Below are 20,660 nucleotides of genomic sequence, written 5' to 3' on the forward strand. Positions count from 1 at the left end.
TCCTGATTCTCTTCTTCCTTAGGTCTCGTGAGACCCTGCCAGCTGCATGCCTCCAGATACTACGGAGTCAAGAGGGGTCAAGATCTCTGCTTTGACTCCGGAGTCAAGATCTTCATCCTACCTACCTTTGAGAAATAAATCCTCTTGCTTGATACATATTTTTGCAATGATTAATGTCTGCACAACTATGTTTTCTTTCTCACTGCACTCACAGAAATGCTGGCTTCTTCCTGTCACGATCCTTTTGAATGTCTCCCCAGACACCGGGAATCTCACATGAATTTCCTGGTAAACCCTGTACTCATCTGCATCCCGTATGGTGTTCGTGTCCTTGTACGGCATCCGCGATGCAACGATTTCGGTACAGGTCACATACCACATACAGTATCCTTCTGGGGCCTCATAGACTCCGCACAAATTCATATCTCCATTTGCGGATGAGGAAATCTTGGGACTTCTTGTCACAGAGCTGACAGGGACACACTTGGATGGCGGGCTGCAACTCCTGCCCTTGCTGAAGGGCACTCCCATTCCCATCTGCAGGCCCGTAGGCACCGCCCTGGGCCTGAGCACCAGCAAGAAGTTCCTGTGAGTGTCTTTGAGGACCACGGAAGTCCCACTGTCCTGTGGGGGCAGGCGATATCGGGGACCAGGTGGTAGATACCCGGGTCCTACCACTCAGTGACCCCCAGCCCCATGGGAGGGCAGCGGGCCCTGCCCTTCAGAGCTCTTAGGAACACAGGGACCTTTGCGTTTCCTCGGGGGCCGTCCAGCCCCTCATGCACTCCTCTGCATCACAGAGAGGTGAGCCTGCAGTGGCCTCATGACTGAGGGCCGCAGCTGCTCACGCACGGCCCGTTGGGGCATGGAAGCCCCCTTCTGGTTGGGCCTCGTGGTCCTCAGGACCCACTGGCAGGGTACGGAGGTATCAAGCAGTTTTCTGCCAAACACGTCAGGCTCCCCACCTGCAAGGCGATTTGGCGTCGTGATCAACGTGTTACCAAGAACAGTAAGGAAGGACGACCTTAGGGCCAACAGCCCGTGCACTGGGCGTGTAGGATGACTTGGGAGTCATCCATGGCCTCTGAACCATCTCCGGGAACCAAACAACGTCCAGCGTTTGGGGAAGGAAGTGGGAAGCGTTCCAGGGAAGTCAATGTGCCGCTCTGGGAGCGGAGCTAAGGCGGGAATGGGCGGAGGGCACGGGGAGGCCAAGTGAGGAAGAAGAAAGAGGAAAGAGCATGGGCATTCACAGGACTCACGGTAGCCAGAGGCTGGCGCTTCTGGTCCTGAACTAATGCATGATGCTGCCTCGGCGCTCAGGGATGTGAGTCTGGATTCAGGCTCTGAGAGGAAGAGCAAACGTAGGGCCTGAGTCTCCGCCCGGGAGCGGTGGAGGGACCTCTGATGAGCTAGGAAGGCTCCTGCCCCGGGACACACGTCAACGTTGAAGACCAGCTCCCCGGGAGGCTCCGGACAGCCTGCCAAGACCAAACACGCCTCCTGCCGGTCCTTAGGACCTGGGGCTTTGCCTGATGAGGAGGCAACCCAGACACGACCTGGGTTGCTTCCTACTTGCTAAGGATTGGCCCAATGCTTCGCGTACATTTTCTTGAATTCGTGAGGTAATTTTCAACACAGCCATCAAGCTTCCCATTGCAGGGATGAGGAAATCAAGACTGAGACGCGTAAAGTCATGTCGGAGTTTGGTATCTCCCAGCAGCTACTCCGAAGAACAGCATCCAGGCATGCTGTTTCTCCGGCGAGGGCCGATCCCACGGGCTGGAGCGTGCGAAAGTGACACGGGGAAGAGGCACAAGGAGTCCAGCGTGCCAGCTTGCAAGTGAAGCTTAAGCCTGAGAGATATATCAGAAATGATGTAACACACTCATTGGGCTTCTCCTAATTCGGCAACAAGGGATCTGGAGTCTTTATAAACCAACTCTCCAGAAGCATCGGTTGAGCGTTTCTGTCAGCGTGTCACGCACCAGGCAGCGTGACATTCTGCTGTGGCATGAAAACAGCCGTTAGGCATAGAGATGCCGATGTGGTGGGTAGAAACACAGGAAGGTCTGAGATAAATGGCTGGCCTTTTTCAGGCATCATCTACGGCCTACGGTCTTCTCCACTCAGACCCAACATCTTCTTCTTAATGATGGTGGACGGGCACCACTGGTACAAGAGGAAGGCAGAGGAGGAAGAAGAAGGAAGAGAGGAGGAGACGGGAGGCGGGGAGACAGGAAGGTAGACGGAGGGAGGGAAGGAGGGAGGAAGAGAAAACAGTAACTGTGTAGTCAGTGCATTAAGTAACTCACTCTGCTGGTTAACAAGGTGAGGACTAGAGTCACCAACTCCTCCTGGATTTCCCAAACTGCCCCAGTTACATCACGGAAAGTCCCCCATCCTCTCAAAGCCCTCATCTCTGGGTGAATCAGGACGGCTGGTCACTCAGGAAGTTCGGTGCCTGACGCTTGCCTGGTCTTGGTGTGCCGCTGCTGTTTCTATCCACCTGCTTGATTCTGCCTCGACACATGGAAGAGATGAAGTCACATATCTTCCACCCAAGTGTCTTTGATTGAACTGGGACATTGAGGTGGGGTAGGGTGCTCCACGAGACCGATGCTGTGGGAGTCTGGAATCAGGCTTTGTGGGGAAACCGACTTGGGCTCAGGCACGATTCCAATTCATCACTATGAACGTATCAACAACAATCACGCCCCTCATCTCGGGGATATTCCTAATCTACATGCAACCTAAGGACCGACGCTGGGGAAGGACCACTAAACTGACTCGCCAACCACTTCCCAGGCCAGGGGGAGGGAGTTACGTCACGTGATGAAATCATTGACACGAGAATGATGCTTCTGATGTGACCACCTTGTTTGCATCAGAAAACGTCTCCATGAGTTATTCTCAATTAAGAAACACGTTAGGCACTTATTTTCGCAAGATTCATTACATTCAGAGAAAAACTTCCTCTTCTTCAATTCCCAAATTATTAGGCAAACGATGTAAACAACAACAAGAAAGTCATGCCCATTGGTCCAAATGTGGGGCTCTAGTGCATAAAAGCCCACAACAAGAGGACACAACAGAATCTGAGAAACCCACCTCTGAACAGAAGCTCCCCCTCCACCGGTGACACCATGACCGACTTGTGCTGCTGCTCCCCTTGCTGCCAGCCTACGTGCTGCAGGACCACCTGCTGCAGGACCACCTGCTGCCAGCCCAGCTGCTGCGGGTGCGGCGGCGGCTGTGGACAAGGCGGCAGCGGGTCCAGCTGCTGCGGGTCCAGCTGCTGCCAGCCTTGCTGCTGCCCCCCAACTTGCTGTCAGACCACCTGCTGCCGGCCCAGCTGCTGCGGGTGCGGGGGCGGCTGTGGACAAGGCGGCAGCGGGTCCAGCTGCTGCGGGTCCAGCTGCTGCCAGCCTTGCTGCTGCCGCCCCACTTGCTGTCAGACCACCTGCTGCAGGACCACCTGCTGCCGGCCCAGCTGCTGTGTCTCCAGCTGCTGTCAACCCAGCTGCTGTGGGTCCAGTGGCTGTGGACAAACTTGCTGTGGGTCCAGCTGCTGTCAGCCAGCCTGCTGTACCCCCGTGTACTGCAGGAGAACCTGCTACTTCCCCACCTGCTGCTGCTTGCCTGGATGCCTAGCCCAGGGCTGTGGATCCAGCTGCTGCTAGCCTGGTGGCCAGCCAAACTGCTGCCATGCCACCTGCCGGAGGACCACCTGCTGCCACCCCTGCTGGATGTCCGGCCGCTGCCAGCCTTCCTACCGCTGACTGCCTCACCAAGAACCACCATCTGCACACAGCACTGATTTGCCATTTGGGAAACAAGGACACTGCCAAATGCTACTGAAAGCCAGCATGCAATCGCCAACATTTCTGTTACTCATCTGCCTGTTCAAAAGCTTGTGAATCAGCTTGAGGAAGTGGGGACCACTTTTCCTGATTCTCTTCTTCCTTAGGTCTCGTGAGACCCTGCCAGCTGCATGCCTCCAGATACTACGGAGTCAAGAGGGGTCAAGATCTCTGCTTTGACTCCGGAGTCAAGATCTTCATCCTACCTACCTTTGAGAAATAAATCCTCTTGCTTGATACATATTTTTGCAACGATTAATGTCTGCACAACTATGTTTTCTTTCTCACTGCACTCACAGAAATGCTGGCTTCTTCCTGTCACGATCCTTTTGAATGTCTCCCCAGACACCGGGAATCTCACATGAATTTCCTGGTAAAACCCTGTACTCATCTGCATCCCGTATGGTGTTCGTGTCCTTGTACGGCATCCGCGATGCAACGATTTCGGTACAGGTCACATACCACATACAGTATCCTTCTGGGCCTCATAGACTCCGCACAAATTCATATCTCCATTTGCGGATGAGGAAATCTTGGGACTTCTTGTCACAGAGCTGACAGGGACACACTTGGATGGCGGGCTGCAACTCCTGCCCTTGCTGAAGGGCACTCCCATTCCCATCTGCAGGCCCGTAGGCACCGCCCTGGGCCTGAGCACCAGCAAGAAGTTCCTGTGAGTGTCTTTGAGGACCACGGAAGTCCCACTGTCCTGTGGGGGCAGGCGATATCGGGGACCAGGTGGTAGATACCCGGGTCCTACCACTCAGTGACCCCCAGCCCCATGGGAGGGCAGCGGGCCCTGCCCTTCAGAGCTCTTAGGAACACAGGGACCTTTGCGTTTCCTCGGGGGCCGTCCAGCCCCTCATGCACTCCTCTGCATCACAGAGAGGTGAGCCTGCAGTGGCCTCATGACTGAGGGCCGCAGCTGCTCACGCACGGCCCGTTGGGTCATGGAAGCCCCCTTCTGGTTGGGCCTCGTGGTCCTCAGGACCCACTGGCAGGGTACGGAGGTATCAAGCAGTTTTCTGCCAAACACGTCAGGCTCCCCACCTGCAAGGCGATTTGGCGTCGTGATCAACGTGTTACCAAGAACAGTAAGGAAGGACGACCTTAGGGCCAACAGCCCGTGCACTGGGCGTGTAGGATGACTTGGGAGTCATCCATGGCCTCTGAACCATCTCCGGGAACCAAACAACGTCCAGCGTTTGGGGAAGGAAGTGGGAAGCGTTCCAGGGAAGTCAATGTGCCGCTCTGGGAGCGGAGCTAAGGCGGGAATGGGCGGAGGGCACGGGGAGGCCAAGTGAGGAAGAAGAAAGAGGAAAGAGCATGGGCATTCACAGGACTCACGGTAGCCAGAGGCTGGCGCTTCTGGTCCTGAACTAATGCATGATGCTGCCTCGGCGCTCAGGGATGTGAGTCTGGATTCAGGCTCTGAGAGGAAGAGCAAACGTAGGGCCTGAGTCTCCGCCCGGGAGCGGTGGAGGGACCTCTGATGAGCTAGGAAGGCTCCTGCCCCGGGACACACGTCAACGTTGAAGACCAGCTCCCCGGGAGGCTCTGGACAGCCTGCCAAGACCAAACACGCCTCCTGCCGGTCCTTAGGACCTGGGGCTTTGCCTGATGAGGAGGCAACCCAGACACGACCTGGGTTGCTTCCTACTTGCTAAGGATTGGCCCAATGCTTCGCGTACATTTTCTTGAATTCGTGAGGTAATTTTCAACACAGCCATCAAGCTTCCCATTGCAGGGATGAGGAAATCAAGACTGAGACGCGTAAAGTCATGTCGGAGTTTGGTATCTCCCAGCAGCTACTCCGAAGAACAGCATCCAGGCATGCTGTTTCTCCGGCGAGGGCCGATCCCACGGGCTGGAGCGTGCGAAAGTGACACGGGGAAGAGGCACAAGGAGTCCAGCGTGCCAGCTTGCAAGTGAAGCTTAAGCCTGAGAGATATATCAGAAATGATGTAACACACTCATTGGGCTTCTCCTAATTCGGCAACAAGGGATCTGGAGTCTTTATAAACCAACTCTCCAGAAGCATCGGTTGAGCGTTTCTGTCAGCGTGTCACGCACCAGGCAGCGTGACATTCTGCTGTGGCATGAAAACAGCCGTTAGGCATAGAGATGCCGATGTGGTGGGTAGAAACACAGGAAGGTCTGAGATAAATGGCTGGCCTTTTTCAGGCATCATCTACGGCCTACGGTCTTCTCCACTCAGACCCAACATCTTCTTCTTAATGATGGTGGACGGGCACCACTGGTACAAGAGGAAGGCAGAGGAGGAAGAAGAAGGAAGAGAGGAGGAGACGGGAGGCGGGGAGACAGGAAGGTAGACGGAGGGAGGGAAGGAGGGAGGAAGAGAAAACAGTAACTGTGTAGTCAGTGCATTAAGTAACTCACTCTGCTGGTTAACAAGGTGAGGACTAGAGTCACCAACTCCTCCTGGATTTCCCAAACTGCCCCAGTTACATCACGGAAAGTCCCCCATCCTCTCAAAGCCCTCATCTCTGGGTGAATCAGGACGGCTGGTCACTCAGGAAGTTCGGTGCCTGACGCTTGCCTGGTCTTGGTGTGCCGCTGCTGTTTCTATCCACCTGCTTGATTCTGCCTCGACACATGGAAGAGATGAAGTCACATATCTTCCACCCAAGTGTCTTTGATTGAACTGGGACATTGAGGTGGGGTAGGGTGCTCCACGAGACCGATGCTGTGGGAGTCTGGAATCAGGCTTTGTGGGGAAACCGACTTGGGCTCAGGCACGATTCCAATTCATCACTATGAACGTATCAACAACAATCACGCCCCTCATCTCGGGGATATTCCTAATCTACATGCAACCTAAGGACCGACGCTGGGGAAGGACCACTAAACTGACTCGCCAACCACTTCCCAGGCCAGGGGGAGGGAGTTACGTCACGTGATGAAATCATTGACACGAGAATGATGCTTCTGATGTGACCACCTTGTTTGCATCAGAAAACGTCTCCATGAGTTATTCTCAATTAAGAAACACGTTAGGCACTTATTTTCGCAAGATTCATTACATTCAGAGAAAAACTTCCTCTTCTTCAATTCCCAAATTATTAGGCAAACGATGTAAACAACAACAAGAAAGTCATGCCCATTGGTCCAAATGTGGGGCTCTAGTGCATAAAAGCCCCACAACAAGAGGACACAACAGAATCTGAGAAACCCACCTCTGAACAGAAGCTCCCCCTCCACCGGTGACACCATGACCGACTCGTGCTGCTGCTCCCCTTGCTGCCAGCCTACGTGCTGCAGGACCACCTGCTGCAGGACCACCTGCTGCCAGCCCAGCTGCTGCGGGTGCGGCGGCGGCTGTGGACAAGGCGGCAGCGGGTCCAGCTGCTGCGGGTCCAGCTGCTGCCAGCCTTGCTGCTGCCCCCCAACTTGCTGTCAGACCACCTGCTGCCGGACCACCTGCTGCCGGCCCAGCTGCTGCGGGTGCGGGGGCGGCTGTGGACAAGGCGGCAGCGGGTCCAGCTGCTGCGGGTCCAGCTGCTGCCAGCCTTGCTGCTGCCGCCCCACTTGCTGTCAGACCACCTGCTGCAGGACCACCTGCTGCCGGCCCAGCTGCTGTGTCTCCAGCTGCTGTCAACCCAGCTGCTGTGGGTCCAGTGGCTGTGGACAAACTTGCTGTGGGTCCAGCTGCTGTCAGCCAGCCTGCTGTACCCCCGTGTACTGCAGGAGAACCTGCTACTTCCCCACCTGCTGCTGCTTGCCTGGATGCCTAGCCCAGGGCTGTGGATCCAGCTGCTGCTAGCCTGGTGGCCAGCCAAACTGCTGCCATGCCACCTGCCGGAGGACCACCTGCTGCCACCCCTGCTGGATGTCCGGCCGCTGCCAGCCTTCCTACCGCTGACTGCCTCACCAAGAACCACCATCTGCACACAGCACTGATTTGCCATTTGGGAAACAAGGACACTGCCAAATGCTACTGAAAGCCAGCATGCAATCGCCAACATTTCTGTTACTCATCTGCCTGTTCAAAAGCTTGTGAATCAGCTTGAGGAAGTGGGGACCACTTTTCCTGATTCTCTTCTTCCTTAGGTCTCGTGAGACCCTGCCAGCTGCATGCCTCCAGATACTACGGAGTCAAGAGGGGTCAAGATCTCTGCTTTGACTCCGGAGTCAAGATCTTCATCCTACCTACCTTTGAGAAATAAATCCTCTTGCTTGATACATATTTTTGCAACGATTAATGTCTGCACAACTATGTTTTCTTTCTCACTGCACTCACAGAAATGCTGGCTTCTTCCTGTCACGATCCTTTTGAATGTCTCCCCAGACACCGGGAATCTCACATGAATTTCCTGGTAAACCCTGTACTCATCTGCATCCCGTATGGTGTTCGTGTCCTTGTACGGCATCCGCGATGCAACGATTTCGGTACAGGTCACATACCACATACAGTATCCTTCTGGGGCCTCATAGACTCCGCACAAATTCATATCTCCATTTGCGGATGAGGAAATCTTGGGACTTCTTGTCACAGAGCTGACAGGGACACACTTGGATGGCGGGCTGCAACTCCTGCCCTTGCTGAAGGGCACTCCCATTCCCATCTGCAGGCCCGTAGGCACCGCCCTGGGCCTGAGCACCAGCAAGAAGTTCCTGTGAGTGTCTTTGAGGACCACGGAAGTCCCACTGTCCTGTGGGGGCAGGCGATATCGGGGACCAGGTGGTAGATACCCGGGCCCTACCACTCAGTGACCCCCAGCCCCATGGGAGGGCAGCGGGCCCTGCCCTTCAGAGCTCTTAGGAACACAGGGACCTTTGCGTTTCCTCGGGGGCCGTCCAGCCCCTCATGCACTCCTCTGCATCACAGAGAGGTGAGCCTGCAGTGGCCTCATGACTGAGGGCCGCAGCTGCTCACGCACGGCCCGTTGGGTCATGGAAGCCCCCTTCTGGTTGGGCCTCGTGGTCCTCAGGACCCACTGGCAGGGTACGGAGGTATCAAGCAGTTTTCTGCCAAACACGTCAGGCTCCCCACCTGCAAGGCGATTTGGCGTCGTGATCAACGTGTTACCAAGAACAGTAAGGAAGGACGACCTTAGGGCCAACAGCCCGTGCACTGGGCGTGTAGGATGACTTGGGAGTCATCCATGGCCTCTGAACCATCTCCGGGAACCAAACAACGTCCAGCGTTTGGGGAAGGAAGTGGGAAGCGTTCCAGGGAAGTCAATGTGCCGCTCTGGGAGCGGAGCTAAGGCGGGAATGGGCGGAGGGCACGGGGAGGCCAAGTGAGGAAGAAGAAAGAGGAAAGAGCATGGGCATTCACAGGACTCACGGTAGCCAGAGGCTGGCGCTTCTGGTCCTGAACTAATGCATGATGCTGCCTCGGCGCTCAGGGATGTGAGTCTGGATTCAGGCTCTGAGAGGAAGAGCAAACGTAGGGCCTGAGTCTCCGCCCGGGAGCGGTGGAGGGACCTCTGATGAGCTAGGAAGGCTCCTGCCCCGGGACACACGTCAACGTTGAAGACCAGCTCCCCGGGAGGCTCTGGACAGCCTGCCAAGACCAAACACGCCTCCTGCCGGTCCTTAGGACCTGGGGCTTTGCCTGATGAGGAGGCAACCCAGACACGACCTGGGTTGCTTCCTACTTGCTAAGGATTGGCCCAATGCTTCGCGTACATTTCTTGAATTCGTGAGGTAATTTTCAACACAGCCATCAAGCTTCCCATTGCAGGGATGAGGAAATCAAGACTGAGACGCGTAAAGTCATGTCGGAGTTTGGTATCTCCCAGCAGCTACTCCGAAGAACAGCATCCAGGCATGCTGTTTCTCCGGCGAGGGCCGATCCCACGGGCTGGAGCGTGCGAAAGTGACACGGGGAAGAGGCACAAGGAGTCCAGCGTGCCAGCTTGCAAGTGAAGCTTAAGCCTGAGAGATATATCAGAAATGATGTAACACACTCATTGGGCTTCTCCTAATTCGGCAACAAGGGATCTGGAGTCTTTATAAACCAACTCTCCAGAAGCATCGGTTGAGCGTTTCTGTCAGCGTGTCACGCACCAGGCAGCGTGACATTCTGCTGTGGCATGAAAACAGCCGTTAGGCATAGAGATGCCGATGTGGTGGGTAGAAACACAGGAAGGTCTGAGATAAATGGCTGGCCTTTTTCAGGCATCATCTACGGCCTACGGTCTTCTCCACTCAGACCCAACATCTTCTTCTTAATGATGGTGGACGGGCACCACTGGTACAAGAGGAAGGCAGAGGAGGAAGAAGAAGGAAGAGAGGAGGAGACGGGAGGCGGGGAGACAGGAAGGTAGACGGAGGGAGGGAAGGAGGGAGGAAGAGAAAACAGTAACTGTGTAGTCAGTGCATTAAGTAACTCACTCTGCTGGTTAACAAGGTGAGGACTAGAGTCACCAACTCCTCCTGGATTTCCCAAACTGCCCCAGTTACATCACGGAAAGTCCCCCATCCTCTCAAAGCCCTCATCTCTGGGTGAATCAGGACGGCTGGTCACTCAGGAAGTTCGGTGCCTGACGCTTGCCTGGTCTTGGTGTGCCGCTGCTGTTTCTATCCACCTGCTTGATTCTGCCTCGACACATGGAAGAGATGAAGTCACATATCTTCCACCCAAGTGTCTTTGATTGAACTGGGACATTGAGGTGGGGTAGGGTGCTCCACGAGACCGATGCTGTGGGAGTCTGGAATCAGGCTTTGTGGGGAAACCGACTTGGGCTCAGGCACGATTCCAATTCATCACTATGAACGTATCAACAACAATCACGCCCCTCATCTCGGGGATATTCCTAATCTACATGCAACCTAAGGACCGACGCTGGGGAAGGACCACTAAACTGACTCGCCAACCACTTCCCAGGCCAGGGGGAGGGAGTTACGTCACGTGATGAAATCATTGACACGAGAATGATGCTTCTGATGTGACCACCTTGTTTGCATCAGAAAACGTCTCCATGAGTTATTCTCAATTAAGAAACACGTTAGGCACTTATTTTCGCAAGATTCATTACATTCAGAGAAAAACTTCCTCTTCTTCAATTCCCAAATTATTAGGCAAACGATGTAAACAACAACAAGAAAGTCATGCCCATTGGTCCAAATGTGGGGCTCTAGTGCATAAAAGCCCCACAACAAGAGGACACAACAGAATCTGAGAAACCCACCTCTGAACAGAAGCTCCCCCTCCACCGGTGACACCATGACCGACTCGTGCTGCTGCTCCCCTTGCTGCCAGCCTACGTGCTGCAGGACCACCTGCTGCAGGACCACCTGCTGCCAGCCCAGCTGCTGCGGGTGCGGCGGCGGCTGTGGACAAGGCGGCAGCGGGTCCAGCTGCTGCGGGTCCAGCTGCTGCCAGCCTTGCTGCTGCCCCCCAACTTGCTGTCAGACCACCTGCTGCCGGCCCAGCTGCTGCGGGTGCGGGGGCGGCTGTGGACAAGGCGGCAGCGGGTCCAGCTGCTGCGGGTCCAGCTGCTGCCAGCCTTGCTGCTGCCGCCCCACTTGCTGTCAGACCACCTGCTGCAGGACCACCTGCTGCCGGCCCAGCTGCTGTGTCTCCAGCTGCTGTCAACCCAGCTGCTGTGGGTCCAGTGGCTGTGGACAAACTTGCTGTGGGTCCAGCTGCTGTCAGCCAGCCTGCTGTACCCCCGTGTACTGCAGGAGAACCTGCTACTTCCCCACCTGCTGCTGCTTGCCTGGATGCCTAGCCCAGGGCTGTGGATCCAGCTGCTGCTAGCCTGGTGGCCAGCCAAACTGCTGCCATGCCACCTGCCGGAGGACCACCTGCTGCCACCCCTGCTGGATGTCCGGCCGCTGCCAGCCTTCCTACCGCTGACTGCCTCACCAAGAACCACCATCTGCACACAGCACTGATTTGCCATTTGGGAAACAAGGACACTGCCAAATGCTACTGAAAGCCAGCATGCAATCGCCAACATTTCTGTTACTCATCTGCCTGTTCAAAAGCTTGTGAATCAGCTTGAGGAAGTGGGGACCACTTTTCCTGATTCTCTTCTTCCTTAGGTCTCGTGAGACCCTGCCAGCTGCATGCCTCCAGATACTACGGAGTCAAGAGGGGTCAAGATCTCTGCTTTGACTCCGGAGTCAAGATCTTCATCCTACCTACCTTTGAGAAATAAATCCTCTTGCTTGATACATATTTTTGCAACGATTAATGTCTGCACAACTATGTTTTCTTTCTCACTGCACTCACAGAAATGCTGGCTTCTTCCTGTCACGATCCTTTTGAATGTCTCCCCAGACACCGGGAATCTCACATGAATTTCCTGGTAAACCCTGTACTCATCTGCATCCCGTATGGTGTTCGTGTCCTTGTACGGCATCCGCGATGCAACGATTTCGGTACAGGTCACATACCACATACAGTATCCTTCTGGGGCCTCATAGACTCCGCACAAATTCATATCTCCATTTGCGGATGAGGAAATCTTGGGACTTCTTGTCACAGAGCTGACAGGGACACACTTGGATGGCGGGCTGCAACTCCTGCCCTTGCTGAAGGGCACTCCCATTCCCATCTGCAGGCCCGTAGGCACCGCCCTGGGCCTGAGCACCAGCAAGAAGTTCCTGTGAGTGTCTTTGAGGACCACGGAAGTCCCACTGTCCTGTGGGGGCAGGCGATATCGGGGACCAGGTGGTAGATACCCGGGCCCTACCACTCAGTGACCCCCAGCCCCATGGGAGGGCAGCGGGCCCTGCCCTTCAGAGCTCTTAGGAACACAGGGACCTTTGCGTTTCCTCGGGGGCCGTCCAGCCCCTCATGCACTCCTCTGCATCACAGAGAGGTGAGCCTGCAGTGGCCTCATGACTGAGGGCCGCAGCTGCTCACGCACGGCCCGTTGGGGCATGGAAGCCCCCTTCTGGTTGGGCCTCGTGGTCCTCAGGACCCACTGGCAGGGTACGGAGGTATCAAGCAGTTTTCTGCCAAACACGTCAGGCTCCCCACCTGCAAGGCGATTTGGCGTCGTGATCAACGTGTTACCAAGAACAGTAAGGAAGGACGACCTTAGGGCCAACAGCCCGTGCACTGGGCGTGTAGGATGACTTGGGAGTCATCCATGGCCTCTGAACCATCTCCGGGAACCAAACAACGTCCAGCGTTTGGGGAAGGAAGTGGGAAGCGTTCCAGGGAAGTCAATGTGCCGCTCTGGGAGCGGAGCTAAGGCGGGAATGGGCGGAGGGCACGGGGAGGCCAAGTGAGGAAGAAGAAAGAGGAAAGAGCATGGGCATTCACAGGACTCACGGTAGCCAGAGGCTGGCGCTTCTGGTCCTGAACTAATGCATGATGCTGCCTCGGCGCTCAGGGATGTGAGTCTGGATTCAGGCTCTGAGAGGAAGAGCAAACGTAGGGCCTGAGTCTCCGCCCGGGAGCGGTGGAGGGACCTCTGATGAGCTAGGAAGGCTCCTGCCCCGGGACACACGTCAACGTTGAAGACCAGCTCCCCGGGAGGCTCTGGACAGCCTGCCAAGACCAAACACGCCTCCTGCCGGTCCTTAGGACCTGGGGCTTTGCCTGATGAGGAGGCAACCCAGACACGACCTGGGTTGCTTCCTACTTGCTAAGGATTGGCCCAATGCTTCGCGTACATTTTCTTGAATTCGTGAGGTAATTTTCAACACAGCCATCAAGCTTCCCATTGCAGGGATGAGGAAATCAAGACTGAGACGCGTAAAGTCATGTCGGAGTTTGGTATCTCCCAGCAGCTACTCCGAAGAACAGCATCCAGGCATGCTGTTTCTCCGGCGAGGGCCGATCCCACGGGCTGGAGCGTGCGAAAGTGACACGGGGAAGAGGCACAAGGAGTCCAGCGTGCCAGCTTGCAAGTGAAGCTTAAGCCTGAGAGATATATCAGAAATGATGTAACACACTCATTGGGCTTCTCCTAATTCGGCAACAAGGGATCTGGAGTCTTTATAAACCAACTCTCCAGAAGCATCGGTTGAGCGTTTCTGTCAGCGTGTCACGCACCAGGCAGCGTGACATTCTGCTGTGGCATGAAAACAGCCGTTAGGCATAGAGATGCCGATGTGGTGGGTAGAAACACAGGAAGGTCTGAGATAAATGGCTGGCCTTTTTCAGGCATCATCTACGGCCTACGGTCTTCTCCACTCAGACCCAACATCTTCTTCTTAATGATGGTGGACGGGCACCACTGGTACAAGAGGAAGGCAGAGGAGGAAGAAGAAGGAAGAGAGGAGGAGACGGGAGGCGGGGAGACAGGAAGGTAGACGGAGGGAGGGAAGGAGGGAGGAAGAGAAAACAGTAACTGTGTAGTCAGTGCATTAAGTAACTCACTCTGCTGGTTAACAAGGTGAGGACTAGAGTCACCAACTCCTCCTGGATTTCCCAAACTGCCCCAGTTACATCACGGAAAGTCCCCCATCCTCTCAAAGCCCTCATCTCTGGGTGAATCAGGACGGCTGGTCACTCAGGAAGTTCGGTGCCTGACGCTTGCCTGGTCTTGGTGTGCCGCTGCTGTTTCTATCCACCTGCTTGATTCTGCCTCGACACATGGAAGAGATGAAGTCACATATCTTCCACCCAAGTGTCTTTGATTGAACTGGGACATTGAGGTGGGGTAGGGTGCTCCACGAGACCGATGCTGTGGGAGTCTGGAATCAGGCTTTGTGGGGAAACCGACTTGGGCTCAGGCACGATTCCAATTCATCACTATGAACGTATCAACAACAATCACGCCCCTCATCTCGGGGATATTCCTAATCTACATGCAACCTAAGGACCGACGCTGGGGAAGGACCACTAAACTGACTCGCCAACCACTTCCCAGGCCAGGGGGAGGGAGTTACGTCACGTGATGAAATCATTGACACGAGAATGATGCTTCTGATGTGACCACCTTGTTTGCATCAGAAAACGTCTCCATGAGTTATTCTCAATTAAGAAACACGTTAGGCACTTATTTTCGCAAGATTCATTACATTCAGAGAAAAACTTCCTCTTCTTCAATTCCCAAATTATTAGGCAAACGATGTAAACAACAACAAGAAAGTCATGCCCATTGGTCCAAATGTGGGGCTCTAGTGCATAAAAGCCCCACAACAAGAGGACACAACAGAATCTGAGAAACCCACCTCTGAACAGAAGCTCCCCCTCCACCGGTGACACCATGACCGACTCGTGCTGCTGCTCCCCTTGCTGCCAGCCTACGTGCTGCAGGACCACCTGCTGCAGGACCACCTGCTGCCAGCCCAGCTGCTGCGGGTGCGGCGGCGGCTGTGGACAAGGCGGCAGCGGGTCCAGCTGCTGCGGGTCCAGCTGCTGCCAGCCTTGCTGCTGCCCCCCAACTTGCTGTCAGACCACCTGCTGCCGGACCACCTGCTGCCGGCCCAGCTGCTGCGGGTGCGGGGGCGGCTGTGGACAAGGCGGCAGCGGGTCCAGCTGCTGCGGGTCCAGCTGCTGCCAGCCTTGCTGCTGCCGCCCCACTTGCTGTCAGACCACCTGCTGCAGGACCACCTGCTGCCGGCCCAGCTGCTGTGTCTCCAGCTGCTGTCAACCCAGCTGCTGTGGGTCCAGTAGCTGTGGACAAACTTGCTGTGGGTCCAGCTGCTGTCAGCCAGCCTGCTGTACCCCCGTGTACTGCAGGAGAACCTGCTACTTCCCCACCTGCTGCTGCTTGCCTGGATGCCTAGCCCAGGGCTGTGGATCCAGCTGCTGCTAGCCTGGTGGCCAGCCAAACTGCTGCCATGCCACCTGCCGGAGGACCACCTGCTGCCACCCCTGCTGGATGTCCGGCCGCTGCCAGCCTTCCTACCGCTGACTGCCTCACCAAGAACCACCATCTGCACACAGCACTGATTTGCCATTTGGGAAACAAGGACACTGCCAAATGCTACTGAAAGCCAGCATGCAATCGCCAACATTTCTGTTACTCATCTGCCTGTTCAAAAGCTTGTGAATCAGCTTGAGGAAGTGGGGACCACTTTTCCTGATTCTCTTCTTCCTTAGGTCTCGTGAGACCCTGCCAGCTGCATGCCTCCAGATACTACGGAGTCAAGAGGGGTCAAGATCTCTGCTTTGACTCCGGAGTCAAGATCTTCATCCTACCTACCTTTGAGAAATAAATCCTCTTGCTTGATACATATTTTTGCAACGATTAATGTCTGCACAACTATGTTTTCTTTCTCACTGCACTCACAGAAATGCTGGCTTCTTCCTGTCACGATCCTTTTGAATGTCTCCCCAGACACCGGGAATCTCACATGAATTTCCTGGTAAACCCTGTACTCATCTGCATCCCGTATGGTGTTCGTGTCCTTGTACGGCATCCGCGATGCAACGATTTCGGTACAGGTCACATACCACATACAGTATCCTTCTGGGGCCTCATAGACTCCGCACAAATTCATATCTCCATTTGCGGATGAGGAAATCTTGGGACTTCTTGTCACAGAGCTGACAGGGACACACTTGGATGGCGGGCTGCAACTCCTGCCCTTGCTGAAGGGCACTCCCATTCCCATCTGCAGGCCCGTAGGCACCGCCCTGGGCCTGAGCACCAGCAAGAAGTTCCTGTGAGTGTCTTTGAGGACCACGGAAGTCCCACTGTCCTGTGGGGGCAGGCGATATCGGGGACCAGGTGGTAGATACCCGGGCCCTACCACTCAGTGACCCCCAGCCCCATGGGAGGGCAGCGGGCCCTGCCCTTCAGAGCTCTTAGGAACACAGGGACCTTTGCGTTTCCTCGGGGGCCGTCCAGCCCCTCATGCACTCCTCTGCATCACAGAGAGGTGAGCCTGCAGTGGCCTCATGACTGAGGGCCGCAGCTGCTCACGCACGGCCCGTTGGGGCATGGAAGCCCCCTTCTGGTTGGGCCTCGTGGTCCTCAGGACCCACTGGCAGGGTACGGAGGTATCAAGCAGTTTTCTGCCAAACACGTCAGGCTCCCCACCTGCAAGGCGATTTGGCGTCGTGATCAACGTGTTACCAAGAACAGTAAGGAAGGACGACCTTAGGGCCAACAGCCCGTGCACTGGGCGTGTAGGATGACTTGGGAGTCATCCATGGCCTCTGAACCATCTCCGGGAACCAAACAACGTCCAGCGTTTGGGGAAGGAAGTGGGAAGCATTCCAGGGAAGTCAATGTGCCGCTCTGGGAGCGGAGCTAAGGCGGGAATGGGCGGAGGGCACGGGGAGGCCAAGTGAGGAAGAAGAAAGAGGAAAGAGCATGGGCATTCACAGGACTCACGGTAGCCAGAGGCTGGCGCTTCTGGTCCTGAACTAATGCATGATGCTGCCTCGGCGCTCAGGGATGTGAGTCTGGATTCAGGCTCTGAGAGGAAGAGCAAACGTAGGGCCTGAGTCTCCGCCCGGGAGCGGTGGAGGGACCTCTGATGAGCTAGGAAGGCTCCTGCCCCGGGACACACGTCAACGTTGAAGACCAGCTCCCCGGGAGGCTCTGGACAGCCTGCCAAGACCAAACACGCCTCCTGCCGGTCCTTAGGACCTGGGGCTTTGCCTGATGAGGAGGCAACCCAGACACGACCTGGGTTGCTTCCTACTTGCTAAGGATTGGCCCAATGCTTCGCGTACATTTTCTTGAATTCGTGAGGTAATTTTCAACACAGCCATCAAGCTTCCCATTGCAGGGATGAGGAAATCAAGACTGAGACGCGTAAAGTCATGTCGGAGTTTGGTATCTCCCAGCAGCTACTCCGAAGAACAGCATCCAGGCATGCTGTTTCTCCGGCGAGGGCCGATCCCACGGGCTGGAGCGTGCGAAAGTGACACGGGGAAGAGGCACAAGGAGTCCAGCGTGCCAGCTTGCAAGTGAAGCTTAAGCCTGAGAGATATATCAGAAATGATGTAACACACTCATTGGGCTTCTCCTAATTCGGCAACAAGGGATCTGGAGTCTTTATAAACCAACTCTCCAGAAGCATCGGTTGAGCGTTTCTGTCAGCGTGTCACGCACCAGGCAGCGTGACATTCTGCTGTGGCATGAAAACAGCCGTTAGGCATAGAGATGCCGATGTGGTGGGTAGAAACACAGGAAGGTCTGAGATAAATGGCTGGCCTTTTTCAGGCATCATCTACGGCCTACGGTCTTCTCCACTCAGACCCAACATCTTCTTCTTAATGATGGTGGACGGGCACCACTGGTACAAGAGGAAGGCAGAGGAGGAAGAAGAAGGAAGAGAGGAGGAGACGGGAGGCGGGGAGACAGGAAGGTAGACGGAGGGAGGGAAGGAGGGAGGAAGAGAAAACAGTAACTGTGTAGTCAGTGCATTAAGTAACTCACTCTGCTGGTTAACAAGGTGAGGACTAGAGTCACCAACTCCTCCTGGATTTCCCAAACTGCCCCAGTTACATCACGGAAAGTCCCCCATCCTCTCAAAGCCCTCATCTCTGGGTGAATCAGGACGGCTGGTCACTCAGGAAGTTCGGTGCCTGACGCTTGCCTGGTCTTGGTGTGCCGCTGCTGTTTCTATCCACCTGCTTGATTCTGCCTCGACACATGGAAGAGATGAAGTCACATATCTTCCACCCAAGTGTCTTTGATTGAACTGGGACATTGAGGTGGGGTAGGGTGCTCCACGAGACCGATGCTGTGGGAGTCTGGAATCAGGCTTTGTGGGGAAACCGACTTGGGCTCAGGCACGATTCCAATTCATCACTATGAACGTATCAACAACAATCACGCCCCTCATCTCGGGGATATTCCTAATCTACATGCAACCTAAGGACCGACGCTGGGGAAGGACCACTAAACTGACTCGCCAACCACTTCCCAGGCCAGGGGGAGGGAGTTACGTCACGTGATGAAATCATTGACACGAGAATGATGCTTCTGATGTGACCACCTTGTTTGCATCAGAAAACGTCTCCATGAGTTATTCTCAATTAAGAAACACGTTAGGCACTTATTTTCGCAAGATTCATTACATTCAGAGAAAAACTTCCTCTTCTTCAATTCCCAAATTATTAGGCAAACGATGTAAACAACAACAAGAAAGTCATGCCCATTGGTCCAAATGTGGGGCTCTAGTGCATAAAAGCCCCACAACAAGAGGACACAACAGAATCTGAGAAACCCACCTCTGAACAGAAGCTCCCCCTCCACCGGTGACACCATGACCGACTCGTGCTGCTGCTCCCCTTGCTGCCAGCCTACGTGCTGCAGGACCACCTGCTGCAGGACCACCTGCTGCCAGCCCAGCTGCTGCGGGTGCGGCGGCGGCTGTGGACAAGGCGGCAGCGGGTCCAGCTGCTGCGGGTCCAGCTGCTGCCAGCCTTGCTGCTGCCCCCCAACTTGCTGTCAGACCACCTGCTGCCGGACCACCTGCTGCCGGCCCAGCTGCTGCGGGTGCGGGGGCGGCTGTGGACAAGGCGGCAGCGGGTCCAGCTGCTGCGGGTCCAGCTGCTGCCAGCCTTGCTGCTGCCGCCCCACTTGCTGTCAGACCACCTGCTGCAGGACCACCTGCTGCCGGCCCAGCTGCTGTGTCTCCAGCTGCTGTCAACCCAGCTGCTGTGGGTCCAGTAGCTGTGGACAAACTTGCTGTGGGTCCAGCTGCTGTCAGCCAGCCTGCTGTACCCCCGTGTACTGCAGGAGAACCTGCTACTTCCCCACCTGCTGCTGCTTGCCTGGATGCCTAGCCCAGGGCTGTGGATCCAGCTGCTGCTAGCCTGGTGGCCAGCCAAACTGCTGCCATGCCACCTGCCGGAGGACCACCTGCTGCCACCCCTGCTGGATGTCCGGCCGCTGCCAGCCTTCCTACCGCTGACTGCCTCACCAAGAACCACCATCTGCACACAGCACTGATTTGCCATTTGGGAAACAAGGACACTGCCAAATGCTACTGAAAGCCAGCATGCAATCGCCAACATTTCTGTTACTCATCTGCCTGTTCAAAAGCTTGTGAATCAGCTTGAGGAAGTGGGGACCACTTTTCCTGATTCTCTTCTTCCTTAGGTCTCGTGAGACCCTGCCAGCTGCATGCCTCCAGATACTACGGAGTCAAGAGGGGTCAAGATCTCTGCTTTGACTCCGGAGTCAAGATCTTCATCCTACCTACCTTTGAGAAATAAATCCTCTTGCTTGATACATATTTTTGCAACGATTAATGTCTGCACAACTATGTTTTCTTTCTCACTGCACTCACAGAAATGCTGGCTTCTTCCTGTCACGATCCTTTTGAATGTCTCCCCAGACACCGGGAATCTCACATGAATTTCCTGGTAAACCCTGTACTCATCTGCATCCCGTATGGTGTTCGTGTCCTTGTACGGCATCCGCGATGCAACGATTTCGGTACAGGTCACATACCACATACAGTATCCTTCTGGGGCCTCATAGACTCCGCACAAATTCATATCTCCATTTGCGGATGAGGAAATCTTGGGACTTCTTGTCACAGAGCTGACAGGGACACACTTGGATGGCGGGCTGCAACTCCTGCCCTTGCTGAAGGGCACTCCCATTCCCATCTGCAGGCCCGTAGGCACCGCCCTGGGCCTGAGCACCAGCAAGAAGTTCCTGTGAGTGTCTTTGAGGACCACGGAAGTCCCACTGTCCTGTGGGGGCAGGCGATATCGGGGACCAGGTGGTAGATACCCGGGCCCTACCACTCAGTGACCCCCAGCCCCATGGGAGGGCAGCGGGCCCTGCCCTTCAGAGCTCTTAGGAACACAGGGACCTTTGCGTTTCCTCGGGGGCCGTCCAGCCCCTCATGCACTCCTCTGCATCACAGAGAGGTGAGCCTGCAGTGGCCTCATGACTGAGGGCCGCAGCTGCTCACGCACGGCCCGTTGGGGCATGGAAG

The 20,660-nt window shown here is 55.5% G+C and overlaps 5 protein-coding genes across 7 annotated transcripts; all 5 read left to right on the forward strand.

The window, feature by feature from the left end:
* Nucleotides 1–3,146: 3,146 nt before the first annotated feature.
* LOC118356403 (keratin-associated protein 9-2-like) lies at nucleotides 3,147–3,683 on the forward strand. Of its 2 annotated transcripts, none has more exons than XM_035724819.1 (2): nucleotides 3,147–3,364; nucleotides 3,419–3,683. In XM_035724819.1, exons 1-2 carry the CDS (start codon nucleotides 3,147–3,149, stop codon nucleotides 3,681–3,683), a joined length of 483 nt encoding a protein of 160 aa, XP_035580712.1. The 2 variants fall into 2 exon arrangements, with proteins under 2 accessions (XP_035580712.1, XP_035580713.1); XM_035724820.1 differs by having other exon boundaries at nucleotides 3,147–3,306; nucleotides 3,400–3,683.
* Nucleotides 3,684–7,095: 3,412 nt separating this feature from the next.
* On the forward strand, nucleotides 7,096–7,647 carry LOC118356401 (keratin-associated protein 9-2-like). Its single transcript, XM_035724817.1, has 2 exons — nucleotides 7,096–7,188; nucleotides 7,285–7,647. The coding sequence occupies exons 1-2, from the start codon at nucleotides 7,096–7,098 to the stop codon at nucleotides 7,645–7,647; spliced, it is 456 nt and encodes a 151-aa protein (XP_035580710.1).
* Nucleotides 7,648–11,058: 3,411 nt separating this feature from the next.
* On the forward strand, nucleotides 11,059–11,595 carry LOC118356404 (keratin-associated protein 9-1-like). 2 transcript variants are annotated; one of them, XM_035724821.1, is made up of 2 exons: nucleotides 11,059–11,276; nucleotides 11,331–11,595. In XM_035724821.1, exons 1-2 carry the CDS (start codon nucleotides 11,059–11,061, stop codon nucleotides 11,593–11,595), a joined length of 483 nt encoding a protein of 160 aa, XP_035580714.1. The 2 variants fall into 2 exon arrangements, with proteins under 2 accessions (XP_035580714.1, XP_035580715.1); XM_035724822.1 differs by having other exon boundaries at nucleotides 11,059–11,218; nucleotides 11,312–11,595.
* A 3,412-nt stretch (nucleotides 11,596–15,007) lies between these two features.
* LOC118356402 (keratin-associated protein 9-2-like) lies at nucleotides 15,008–15,559 on the forward strand. The gene is made up of 2 exons (XM_035724818.1): nucleotides 15,008–15,100; nucleotides 15,197–15,559. The coding sequence occupies exons 1-2, from the start codon at nucleotides 15,008–15,010 to the stop codon at nucleotides 15,557–15,559; spliced, it is 456 nt and encodes a 151-aa protein (XP_035580711.1).
* A 3,412-nt stretch (nucleotides 15,560–18,971) lies between these two features.
* On the forward strand, nucleotides 18,972–19,523 carry LOC118356371 (keratin-associated protein 9-2-like). The gene is made up of 2 exons (XM_035724610.1): nucleotides 18,972–19,064; nucleotides 19,161–19,523. Exons 1-2 carry the CDS (start codon nucleotides 18,972–18,974, stop codon nucleotides 19,521–19,523), a joined length of 456 nt encoding a protein of 151 aa, XP_035580503.1.
* The last annotated feature ends 1,137 nt before the right edge of the window (nucleotides 19,524–20,660 follow it).

The sequence above is a fragment of the Zalophus californianus genome, chromosome 16, assembly GCF_009762305.2.
Source record: "Zalophus californianus isolate mZalCal1 chromosome 16, mZalCal1.pri.v2, whole genome shotgun sequence".
Taxonomy (NCBI): Eukaryota; Metazoa; Chordata; class Mammalia; order Carnivora; family Otariidae; genus Zalophus; species Zalophus californianus.

Excerpts from the sequence above, each read along its gene's own strand:
- LOC118356371 (XM_035724610.1), top strand. The coding sequence starts at position 18,972 with ATGACCGACTCGTGCTGCTGCTCCCCTTGCTGCCAGCCTACGTGCTGC. Across the intron at positions 19,065-19,160 it reads GCTGCCAGCCCAGCTGCTGC|ACCACCTGCTGCCGGACCAC; the intron begins GGGTGCGGCGGC and ends ACTTGCTGTCAG.
- LOC118356403 (XM_035724819.1), top strand. The coding sequence starts at position 3,147 with ATGACCGACTTGTGCTGCTGCTCCCCTTGCTGCCAGCCTACGTGCTGC. Across the intron at positions 3,365-3,418 it reads TGCCGGCCCAGCTGCTGCGG|CTGCTGCCAGCCTTGCTGCT; the intron begins GTGCGGGGGCGG and ends CTGCGGGTCCAG.
- LOC118356404 (XM_035724821.1), top strand. The coding sequence starts at position 11,059 with ATGACCGACTCGTGCTGCTGCTCCCCTTGCTGCCAGCCTACGTGCTGC. Across the intron at positions 11,277-11,330 it reads TGCCGGCCCAGCTGCTGCGG|CTGCTGCCAGCCTTGCTGCT; the intron begins GTGCGGGGGCGG and ends CTGCGGGTCCAG.
- LOC118356402 (XM_035724818.1), top strand. The coding sequence starts at position 15,008 with ATGACCGACTCGTGCTGCTGCTCCCCTTGCTGCCAGCCTACGTGCTGC. Across the intron at positions 15,101-15,196 it reads GCTGCCAGCCCAGCTGCTGC|ACCACCTGCTGCCGGACCAC; the intron begins GGGTGCGGCGGC and ends ACTTGCTGTCAG.
- LOC118356401 (XM_035724817.1), top strand. The coding sequence starts at position 7,096 with ATGACCGACTCGTGCTGCTGCTCCCCTTGCTGCCAGCCTACGTGCTGC. Across the intron at positions 7,189-7,284 it reads GCTGCCAGCCCAGCTGCTGC|ACCACCTGCTGCCGGACCAC; the intron begins GGGTGCGGCGGC and ends ACTTGCTGTCAG.